This window comes from Centroberyx affinis, unplaced genomic scaffold (assembly GCF_046629955.1).
Source record: "Centroberyx affinis isolate AG114_WGS23_722 - 3 ecotype Tasmania unplaced genomic scaffold, CSIRO-AGI_Caff_v1 ptg006068l_1, whole genome shotgun sequence".
In the NCBI taxonomy this organism is placed as follows: Eukaryota; Metazoa; Chordata; class Actinopteri; order Beryciformes; family Berycidae; genus Centroberyx; species Centroberyx affinis.
Window position 1 is genome coordinate 40,219 of NW_027283085.1, and position 11,587 is coordinate 51,805.

An 11,587-nucleotide genomic window follows, 5' to 3' on the forward strand; every position below is an offset into this window, starting at 1 on the left:
TATTTAATTTACAAGACGTTAACACAATTAGAGAATGTAGAAGAATGACTGTATTGATCCTAGTTATCTCTCTACAATACAGATAGTCATGGAATTCTGGACAAAATCATATCTAACAATAAAAATATTCTCAGAGAGACAAAATGTCATCAAATTGGGGTCTTGTTGATGCTGACTGAAGCTTTGATGAACAGGTAAAGAGAGTGTGGCAGTCTTGTTTCCGCCCATTTTTACCATTTTAATCATCTGGAGAAAGTCGGTCATGCTTTTTTTCTCCTTGTGTTTAGACTCCTGTTCCACTTTTCTAGCATCAGTCAAAAGTCTCTTTCACATCTCCAGTTTGTTCAAAATGCAGCAGCAAGGATTTAAAAAAAAAAAAAACAGACCAAATCACATCACTGATTACCTGTTATATTTTTACCATCTAATCTTTTTATCTTCTTATTTTTACTTGTTTATAGATTCAATTATTAGAGTATGTTTGCTTTTGTTTCATTGTTAAAGCAATATATAAATCAAAAAAGTAATATGAAAATGAAGATTATTATTGGCAACAAGGGGTGAAGAAACACACACACTCATATGTAATATTTGTTATTACATATAGTTATATACAGTGCATATCAAAAGTCAAATATTCTAGTTTTTATTTCCTTGATGCCTGAAATGAAAACTGAATCAAACTTTTCTCAGTTTCATTTGGATATAATAACCAGCAAAATACAGGTAAAAACAGAATGCTACTCATTTCTGACAATGTATAAACGGGGTTCCCATGGGCCTTGAAAATCCTTGAAAGATTGTGGATTTGAGAAAATAAAATAAGGCCTTAAAAGTTTTTGAAAATGAGTGGGTGGCCTTGAAAGTGAGGAAAACCCTGTGATGCAGATTTGTGTTGATATAGCAGCAATTTGTAAATAGATTTCACCATGCGTACTCAATTTGACAAAATCACGCATAATAAACGAGGCCTCCATGATGTCTAATTTTGATCAATGTCATGTCCCAAAACATGACAATTTTGAGTCCTTGAATTTCACCATTTAAAATTCCTTGACTTTGATGTACAAGTGTGGGAACCCTGTGTAAAAACTAGAAAACTGAAACGCCTTGATTGTCAGCTATAGCCTACCTGTGTGTATTTGTATTCAATATAAAGAAGCATTACACTGGGGGTATTCAATGAAGCATAACTGAAATTAGAGGTTGAAACACTGCAAAATACGCAAATAAGTGAAATAATTTTTTATCTGTATATACGACTGCTGGACATCTTACAGTATATAATACAGCACCAATAAATACAATGCTGGAATTCTTTTTCTTTCTTTCTTTCTTTTTCTTTTTCTCCAATAGAAGTGTCTTTAGCTCAGAAACCATACGTCCTACAGGAACCATATTTGGCAGGTGGGCTGCATGGTCTCTCACTACTCAGGCAAGGCAGCCCACACACATTGGCCACACGGTGGCACTACAGTGCACATATTTACGTTTTGTTCCATAACTCTCCCGCCGCAACTCCAGTTGAAACCAAACTTTGTCCACACATCCGGGCGTTGCAGATCTACAACTTTGCCATTGGGACTACCCATGTCAGTTATTTGGATTTAATGCTATTTTGTATTTTATGCAACTGTTTTTTTAGGCTCTTTCAATTTTGGGCCTATTTGTCCTATTTGGGGACTGAGAAACACAAACATACTATAAACCAGCCTAATCGCATGAACTGTTTGGTTGCTATTAACAAATGAATTTGCATTTGCAAAAATCGTGTCTGTAATTGACCAAAACTCCATGGCAGTTTGTTAATATATTAAAAACAATCATTAAAAACAGTCAAAAGGGGGCGCCACAGTGGTTTTTTCGCTAAGTCCCATGAGCTTGTTAAAGCTAGCGCTCTGAAACTTATCACGCATCCAACAGACACCAGTCAACACCAAATATTTGAATATGACCATGATCGGTCAAAAGGTGGCACTATAATTGCCTTCCAAAATCCAAAATGCAAAAATTGATAAAAATGGGTATAAAATCTTAACACTTTGGCCTGGAGAGCTGCAATATTCAGGACGTTTCGGCTGAAGTGAGATAAACCTTTCATCCACTGGTACCTGATTCTGAAGTCGCCCCCCTCTGTTTATAACAAAAACTGACTGTGATCCCACAGTTCCACACGTTACAGAAAAAAACCGACATGATTTTTGAAATTGTCATATCTTCAGTCAGTAGTTAACAGACAAAAAATTTTAATGATATATTGAAAACTGAGCGTACGGTAGGTCAAAATGTCCAGCTGCAAATAGTTTAATAAATTGACAATATGACAAGTTCAAGATAGTTTGATCAATCTTCATCAAACTGAAGACAAATGATGTGTAAATAAATCACTCATTTTTCCTGCAGCTCTTGTCTTTCTCCACCACTCTACTGCACATCCTACCTTGCAACAAGTGGTGGCAGCGGTGGGATATTATGCCTGATCACTGACTGATCATTAACACTGATCACTGTGAATAAACCAAGAACTCTGGCTCCATGGTTTATAGTGTTGCCTCCTTAGAAGCGGGTCCGGTCTTTGCACATATTTACCATTCACTGCATTGTAAAATCCCAACATTAGATGTGTGTAAGTTAGATCAGCGGTTCTCAACGTGGGGTCCGGGGACCACCAGGGGTCCTCGAAGGGATTCCAGGGGGTCCCCAGCAAATTGATGAATTGTTAAACTTCACTATTATTTAATTTAAAAGAAATTAATGCAATGTAGAAGAATGACTGTTTTGGTCATAGTTTCACTGTTATCTCTCTACCTACTTTGCAGATAGTCATGGAATTCTGGACAAAATCATATCTAACAATACAAATATTCTCAGATTTGGGTAAGAGAGACAAAATCTCATCAAATGGAGATCTGTGGCTCTAATGTGGACTAAATTAGGGGTCCTCGATATGAAAAAGGTTGAGAATCACTGAGTTAGATAATATGAATATTCTGTTCCTACTGAAACTTTTAACCCTCCTCTTTGGGGTCAATTTGACCCCACTCAACATTTAACGTCTCTAAAAACATGATTCACATAATTTTTCCAGCTTGTCATTTGAGGGTCATTTTGACGCCAAAAACACAAAAGCCTTATAAAACCAGAGAAAATATACAAGTTTTACACATTTATTTTATTTATTATTTTCTTTCTCTTGTTTTGACTGATACTGAGGGAACTTTCCCATGCAATTTTTTGATCTTTCAAAAATGTAATGTAATAACATAAAACGTGCACACACACCATTTCTCTTTGAGCTTTATCTCACCTGAAGATTTTCTGCCAGTGAGCTCCTGTCAGCTCTTTGAAAGACTAATGTGACTAATTTGCTTTTTATTGGTGTTTTTTTTTTTTTTTAATTATGTGTTACTTGCTGATGTTCTGATGTGTAAATTTGGGTAACACTTTGAATTACAATCATTTTTTGTAGGTTTAAATTTTTGGGGTCAATTTGACTCCAAACATAAAAGGCGTTAATTTCAACATGATAGGAGGGTTAATTTTGGAATATTTGAATAAACGTGGCAGCTATATTATCAGTTTGAGTTTTTTTCAAACCTTGCTTTGTGGCCCATACATGGTGCTCACCTGCTCTTGGTGTCCACATGTATTCTGTGAATTTGTTTTTCTTCCTGCAGAGTGTGCTTGGACCCCTCAATTGCCGTTTGCATCTATATTCCGGTTTAGAATTTACATGTAATAGACATTATGTAAAGACAGCATGTAAAGCAGTGCTGTGCCATAGCTCTTTCCCACTGTTAACTGTCTGTTGAAACAACCCTGTGACTCTGTTTGACATCACATTACGTTTACATTTCTGGAGATTTAGTTGTGTTGTGGAAAATGGAAATGGGTCCCCATGTTTTTCTGAAGAAACAGGTGAAGGTTTGTGAGTTTTCACAATGTAAGGTGACAATTATATGTCATACATATACTGTGCTTTTATTATGTGACTGGCTTTGGTCACAACTATAAAACACCAGTTCCCCTTTAAAAAAGTACAGAGTTCTCCTAGTTGCTTGAAACTCCATTTAATGCACAAATTTAAAGGCATGTGATTCTCAACCTTTTTCATATCAAGGACCCCTAATGTAGTCCACATTAGAGCCATGAACCTCCATTTGATGAGATTTTGTCTCTTGGACCCAAACCTGAGAATATTTTTATTGTTAGATATGATTTTGTCCAGAATCCCATAAGTATCTCTATTGTAGAGAGATAACAGTGAAACTATGATCAAAATAGTCATTCTTCTACATCTCCTAACTTCTTGTAAATGAAATATTGCTGAAGTTTAACAATTCATCAGTTTGCTGGGGACGTCCTCGAACCCGCTCAAGGACCCCTGGTGGTCCCCCGGACCCCACGTTGAGAACCACTGATTTAGACTGCCATGTTTCATAATTTCAGTTCATGTCCTTCTGATCAGGGATTCAGGTTAACAATGTCTTAGTGTATTTTACACTCACCAATAATTCTCCTGACTCTCTCTCACACCTGCTGACTTTCCTCATAAATAAATGTATAACTTTTGCTTCAATCTTGCTGATAAAGAGAGGGAACACAGAGCTGCATATAGTATAGGCTAAGGCCTATGCCAAAGCCTTAGGTTCTTATGTTACAAAAACATACGTAGGATAGCCATAGTTTACCGTTTCATAGTTTAAAACGAATAAATAAGTCAATGTATAAAGTTTCCCACTCAACATGTGTGACCGCACCACCAGTCAAAGCGGTCTAAACCCGTTTTAAAGTGCATTTCTGTGGTTCTATACAGTGCGCTGAAAGCTGCCATCACCATTCATACACCTGTTTTGTTGGGGTATGCTGATTGACACGCAGGTCCCGCCCCCTGCACTTGTCCTTTCATTCTAATTGGTTCAACACTTGGTGTGTATGCAAATGTCCCGCGCGACCCCTCGCCTTGCACCTGACCCTCTCCAGTCAGTGGGAGAATGCGCGAGGCCGCAGACACGGCAGCGAGCGAGCCCGCGGCAGAGTGTGGACCCAGCCAGGTTGTCTCGCGCCGCCCGGCGACAGCAGCGTCGTTCTCCGTTAACCGTCGGCGTTACTCCGTAGAAACTACTGTGAAGAGGCCGAAAACATGCCGCGGTCTTTCTTGGTGAAAAAACATCAAAGCAGCAAGAAACCGAACTATGGAAGACTGGACTCAAATACAGACGGTTAGTCACGGTGCATTTTAGACATATGACTCGCTTAGTGATTACTTTTTTTTAAATGAAAAATAAATGATGACCCTAAGATTATTAGGCCTACTAATAGGGTAGTTCTATTTGTTCCTTGACTAGACTGTTCTATGGCTCAAGTATATTCTTGCTTGTAGGTTATTGTTTAATAAACTTACAATTTCAGCAAACCGTTACAAGTTCAGATTTTATTTTCAAGGCTATGCCGGTTCAAACTTCAAACTGTCCCAATTTCATTTCACTATCCTGGTCTGTAGCGTTTCATGAAATTATGTAAAGAAAATACTGCGGTATATAATGGGAAATGATAGCTTGCTCTGGCCACAACAAAATGTAGTTTTGGGTTTAGCAGGTGCAAAATCCGTCCCACAAAAGAGTGTCGGCATTGTCCCCGGGTCCTTGAGAGACCTGAAGGGCCCCATTAAGCAGCCTCAAGAGCCTAATGTAGCGGCCTTCCAGGCTCCTTTTACTGACAAATCCCTCCTTCAACTTGTGTTTTTGTTCCAGTTCAGCCCTTAAAGCGAGCTAGAGCCCCCCATGCCACTGTATTGACGACCTGTCATTACCATCAGAATAGGGGCTAGAGAGAAGGCTAGGCAATGGGACGTGAAATAAAATACATTTTTAAATAAAGGGTTAGCTAATGTAAGTTGTAACAACTTGGCCTGCATAATGTTAGGTTTAGTTTTCAATCAATAGTAGACTGCTGTGTCAATGGTCTACCTTCACTTTTTTAAAAATTCGATCACATTTTAATCTTATTCTCAGTCAGTCAGTCTAGTTTATTCACAAATCAGTTAAAAAAGTACAATCATATGAGACATAATGGAGATATGTGAAATGGGACACCCTGATAAGCTATCTGAAGCTTGAGAATAGGGGCCCAGACACTAAGCAGATAGTATTTAAAATATATGTTTACTAACACATCTAGATTTGAAAAAGTGCATGTATTATACAGTAACATTTACAACCTACAAAACACCTAAGACTAACCTAAGACCATAAAAAGTACTACTAAATGGTCCTAAGACATTTATTCCATCAGTCTAAACATTGATTAAATAGGTAAGATACAATAGAGACATATGGCAAGTGGAAATAACAGTACAATTTGAATGGATTTCAGAGTAGAGTAACTAGTTTAGAACTAGTTACTAACTAGTAACTAACTAGTTTAGAAGTCCCCAGTCATTCAGGGTATTCATTCTCTGTATGTGTTTTTGTATTTCTATCCTTGTGAGCATGAGTTTAACTTGTAAACTTAAAGGACATTTTGGTCACTCCTTACCTGTTAAAGAAGATAGTTTGGGATTAGTGTTAAAGGTTAAAATTCGAATTAGGATTATCTTTAGTTTGGGGTTAAAGTTAGAATTAAGATTACGTTTAGTTTAGGGTTAAGGTTAAGGATAGTTTAGGATTTGGACTTGGGTTTAGGGTTGGAATTTAGGGAAAGGGTTGTGGCATTGATCTAGTCAATGGAAGCACCTCACAACTATAATAAGACAAATGTGTGTGTGTGTGTGTGTGTGTGTGTGTGTGTGTGTATTCCACAGAGGTCCCCAGCAGCACCCATGAAGACTCTCTGCTGCCCGGTGACTTCCCCTCTCCTCCGCATCACCCTCCATCCCAGAGCCCATGGCTCCTGCAGATACCCCAGCCTCTCTCCTCCTCTCCCTCCTCCTCCTCCTCCTCCTCCTCCTCCTCCTCCTCCTCTCCTCTTTCTCTCAGAACAGACCGACTGCACCTCCCGCCTTCTCCAAACACCTCCTCGTCAGCCCCCCCCGCAGAGCCTTACAGCAGAAGCCCTACGGAAGCCTACAGAATGACCGAGTCCCGTACGAAACTGAACCGGGACGTCCAGCTCGGCGGCTTCCTCCCGTCGCCGGACCACCGACGGAGAGAGACCCTCCTCCCTCCGTCCCTCCTTCCGTCCCTCCCTCTCCTGGCGCTCCTTCCCGCCGCCCCCCCCGGCAGCAGCGGCGGCAGTAGCCAGGAGAGGTTTGAGTGTTTTGACTGTCATAAAGCGTACTTCAACTTGGCCAAACACAAGCAGCTCCACTGTGACTGGCAGAGTAAGAAGTACTTCAGCTGTAAGTACTGCGAGAAGGAGTACGTCAGCCTGGGAGCACTGAAGATGCACATCAGGACACACACTCTGCCTTGTGTGTGTAAACTCTGCGGCAAGGCCTTCTCCAGGCCCTGGCTGCTGCAGGGACACATACGAACACACACAGGTCAGTGACACGAAACATCCACACGTTTTAGGCTCATTAAATAGTCGGAAAGAGTTTGATCTGTCTAAATTTAAGGCCTTGAAAATGATTAAGATGTCTTAAATCCAGTTATTAGAGGTCTTATTTTTTCACCATAGTGACTCTTTGAATAATACAGAACAGAGTAGTACTATCTGCATCCTATCTGCTTTACTGAACAGTTAGACTACATGTCCATTAATCTCCTGGTGTCCTTTTTCTCACAACTTTCATTAGTGATGTTAATTCAGAGATGTTTCTTTATTTTGGCTTTTAAATTGGTTCTTAATTCCAGGTAGCATTAAAAAGGTCTTAAATTTGGCTTTCTCAAACCTGCAGATAACCTGCGCGTGCACACACACACACACACACACACACACACACACACACACACAAAAAGGAAAAAAATACATGTATGCACACAGTGGTGAACATACTGTACATATAGGGTTAGACCAATATCAGTTTGCTGATATTGGTCCATTTATTAAAGACCCCATGAAATTGCATCTTTACTTCCTTGATTTGATGTATTTCCTGTTGAAACAGGATGTTGGGGCAGGACTTAATGCAGTGAGGGATCTTTCGAAAGTCTAAACCAATGGAATATGAGTCAGGGAGAGAAAGGCAATTTTATTTGATGGGAGGGGTGCGGAGGGGCGGGATTGTTCAAAAAATTTGCTGGTTTTATTGGTTAGAAAATTTTATTTACACCTACTAGTGCAGCATGAAGTCGTCATTAAAGATACTCTGTTTTCCAGGAAGTAAAAGTAATGGGAGATCATTTCATGGGGCCTTTCAAAATCAGATCTGGCGCATTATTCTTATTATTATTCTGTCGGAAACACTGAATACTTGGAATGTTTTTGCCATGAAAATGGTCAAATTTGAACATACTGAATATCGGCACAAAATATTGCCTATTGGCAGCTTCACTACAAAACATGGCATCACTATTGGCCTTTATAAAGCCGTATTGGTTGAACCCTAGTACATACAGGTGCACACATATAGAAACAGTGCTAGAGAGCACACACAGGCAGATTGAAAACCATTGGAACAATATGTGGATTGATATATCATGCTCCTGTCTGTTGCTGATCATATTTATCTTACTGTTCTGAATGTGTTAATGTTTTGTAATGTATCACCATTTTGCTGTTGGTGATATCATCATTGTTGTCTCCTGTGTGTGATAACCTATTCTCCTGTCAGCTTGAGCTGTTGAGCTGACATTGATGATGATATTGCTACATAATAATGCTGCTAATATTAATGTTTATGTTCCTCCCATAGGAGAAAAGCCGTTCTCGTGTCTCCACTGCAGCCGAGCCTTTGCCGACCGCTCCAACCTGAGAGCTCACCTCCAGACCCACTCCGATGTTAAAAAGTACCAGTGTGCAAGCTGCTCCAAAACCTTCTCCAGAATCTCCTTGTTAGCCAAGCATCAAGAAGCTGGCTGCTGCCCACTATCTTGACATCTATAAACCTTAATATCACAGTGTCAACCTGCACCAAAATATACTTCTCTAGGATCTCACCATTGGCCAAACACCAATAGTCTGGCTGCTGCCCAGTGTCAGACGCTCTCCAAAGACTCTGCTGGATTAATTATCCTCCTTGGCCAGGAGGCAAGCCGCTAAGGCTTATATCCTGGTGTAAGGAACACGAAACCTGGAGCCCTGATCAGTGGAAAAAAGTAATCAGGTGTGATGAGTCGTCTGTCATTCTTTTTCTTCCATCCGGACGGGGTTTACGTTTGGAGAAAGACAAAGGAAGCCTTCAACCCAACTGGATCTGTACTGGTATCGCGCCATCTACTGGGAGTCATTAGGTCTGATGATTGACCTGCACGGATGTATAACAGCCAAGGAATATGAGGTCATTTTATAGGACCAGGCGCCAATACTGTTCCCAAGTCAAACGTCTCTCCCCAATCAACAGATGTAAACACCACTGAACCTTTATGGGAAGAAGAGTTCCACCTCCTTCATCCCTCAAAGAACTTTACTTCTTGAAGAGAACTCCCAATATCCCATCACAGCAGGACAAGCAGGACTGAAGCTGCTCTGAAGGCAAAGAGTGGCCCTATTCCCTATTAGATACTTGATATTCATATACTATTAGGTGTTTCCCTTATTCAGCTGAGTGGTTTAGGACCCAGCGGAACTGGAGAAGAACAGAGCGAGCAGAGAACTTTACATTCCTGTGTAACGAGAGAGAAGCACAAGTGTGACGTTTGCATCAGTGTAGGCATTTCAGCGTGTGCACTCACTCCAGTGACCAAAGCAGGAGGGACAGGGGAGTGTTTGTGAATGCACGTTTATGTGAATGTGGCAATGCCGGTGTCCATCACAGCAGAGAAAAGACATTGGAAAGAAGGACTGAGCAGATGCCCGTTCAGTTATATAAGTATGTAAGTTCTGTTCCTATGGCATCACTGTAGGTGCGTTATCAAATCCAAGAACTCCCAACTCCCATTCTCCCGATGAATTTTAGGGCTTCCCATTCGTTGCCATTGTCCGAGTCACTATGCGCTATGCATCCTCAGTTGGAGAGTAAAGTTCCGGGATCTTTAATAATATCTTTAATTAAGATATTACATCAAAGGCGTCGTTGAAGATAGAAGAACACACAAGAACGCAAATTGAATTGTGTCCGGGTTCATTCTCACTGAGAAGCTCAAGAGACTCAAGAGAGCATTCAGGATAGGGCTGAACGATTTTGAAGAAATATCTAATTGCGATTATTTTGACTGATATTGCAACTGTGATATGATTTGCGATATTAGAGGGAAATGATCATTTTTGAAAAACATATTGAAATGATTATGGTGTGATTTTTGCGGGGATCTGTACCAAACAAAGATGTTTTCTTAAGTCTGTAGAATATGATGTGTAGGCCAGGACATCTCTGCAGCACCACAATATTTCATTTAAAATGCTATTTTGACACATTTCGCCTTTAACAAATATTGCGGCTCCTGCGATTTGAAAATTGCAGTAGGCCATATTGCGATTTCGATAAAATTTGGATTAATTGTTCAGCCCTAATTCAGGAAAGGAAAAATGAGATTATGGAGTGCTACCTGGCTCTTATTAATATTAGGTAGGTCAAGGATTATGAGTACACACCCCATATTTGACCATATAAGCAACATGTTGTGTTGACACTCCCTGTGAGCTGAACTGCACTTGTTAATATAGAAATAGCCTGAAATCTTACATTCAGCACGTTTCAACAGCAGATCCTGCTTTTAAGACAACAAAGCAGTCCTGGGTCCTTCATCATTTTTGCATTTCTATTCTTGGTTTACACTAAAATTCGTTTTTAAAAATAAAAGTAGATCCGGTCTCCCAAACAGGAACTATCTCTCCTAAATGGTATCCCTCCGCTATGTTCTCTTCTATCAATAAAAATGCTATTTGGTGAATTTATGTTCTAAAACGTTGGGCCCACAGTCAGTTGAAAATCACAGTAGCGGGATCTGCTGTTGAATCTGTTCACCAACATGTTAAATGTCAGTTTTCAGGCTATTTTTGTGGCCTCAAATGAATGGGAAGTAAAAATCCTAATGCTACAAACTCGTCCAGCTGTATCTGATCTTGGTGAGTAGTTTATATTCTGGTTTTCATGGTGGTCAAGTGCCAAATAACCCCCATGTTAAAACTAAGTGGAATATTGCTTTAAGCCATGTTTACATATGAGGCCCACTGACCCAGTATTTACACTTTTGACTGTACATGAAGTAGCTTACCCGATTTGAGGGAGAAGATTTTTTTTCTGCAGGCAGGCACAAGCTGAGAATGTATTTTTATTACTCCTACAAATATCTGAACCACTTGAGGTGTCCAGTCATGTTTTCTTAAGTACTCAAAGTTTTCAGTATTCAGTTGTGTTCAGAGTGCGTAAAGGGGGCTCGAATCCCGGCATCTTTTACCATTCAGTTTTGTATATATTTTATTTGCATGATATTGCATTTTATTTACAATTATCTTCACTTATAACAGGGCAGGAAAAAGAGTTGTATTACTTACACAATGTCTCTCTGCCCTCTCCAACATTCATTTTAGGCTTTGTAATGCC

The 11,587-nt window shown here is 39.8% G+C and overlaps 1 protein-coding gene across 1 annotated transcript; it reads left to right on the top strand.

The window, feature by feature from the left end:
* The first annotated feature begins 5,143 nt into the window (after positions 1-5,143).
* On the top strand, positions 5,144-8,979 carry LOC139638054 (zinc finger protein SNAI2-like). Its single transcript, XM_071512077.1, has 3 exons — positions 5,144-5,222; positions 6,803-7,483; positions 8,798-8,979. The coding sequence occupies exons 1-3, from the start codon at positions 5,144-5,146 to the stop codon at positions 8,977-8,979; spliced, it is 942 nt and encodes a 313-aa protein (XP_071368178.1).
* The last annotated feature ends 2,608 nt before the right edge of the window (positions 8,980-11,587 follow it).

Coding starts and splice junctions, on each gene's coding strand:
- LOC139638054 (XM_071512077.1), top strand. CDS start 5,144: ATGCCGCGGTCTTTCTTGGTGAAAAAACATCAAAGCAGCAAGAAACCG. Junction 5,223..6,802: donor ACTGGACTCAAATACAGACG/GTTAGTCACGGT, acceptor TGTATTCCACAG/AGGTCCCCAGCAGCACCCAT. Junction 7,484..8,797: donor ACACATACGAACACACACAG/GTCAGTGACACG, acceptor TTCCTCCCATAG/GAGAAAAGCCGTTCTCGTGT.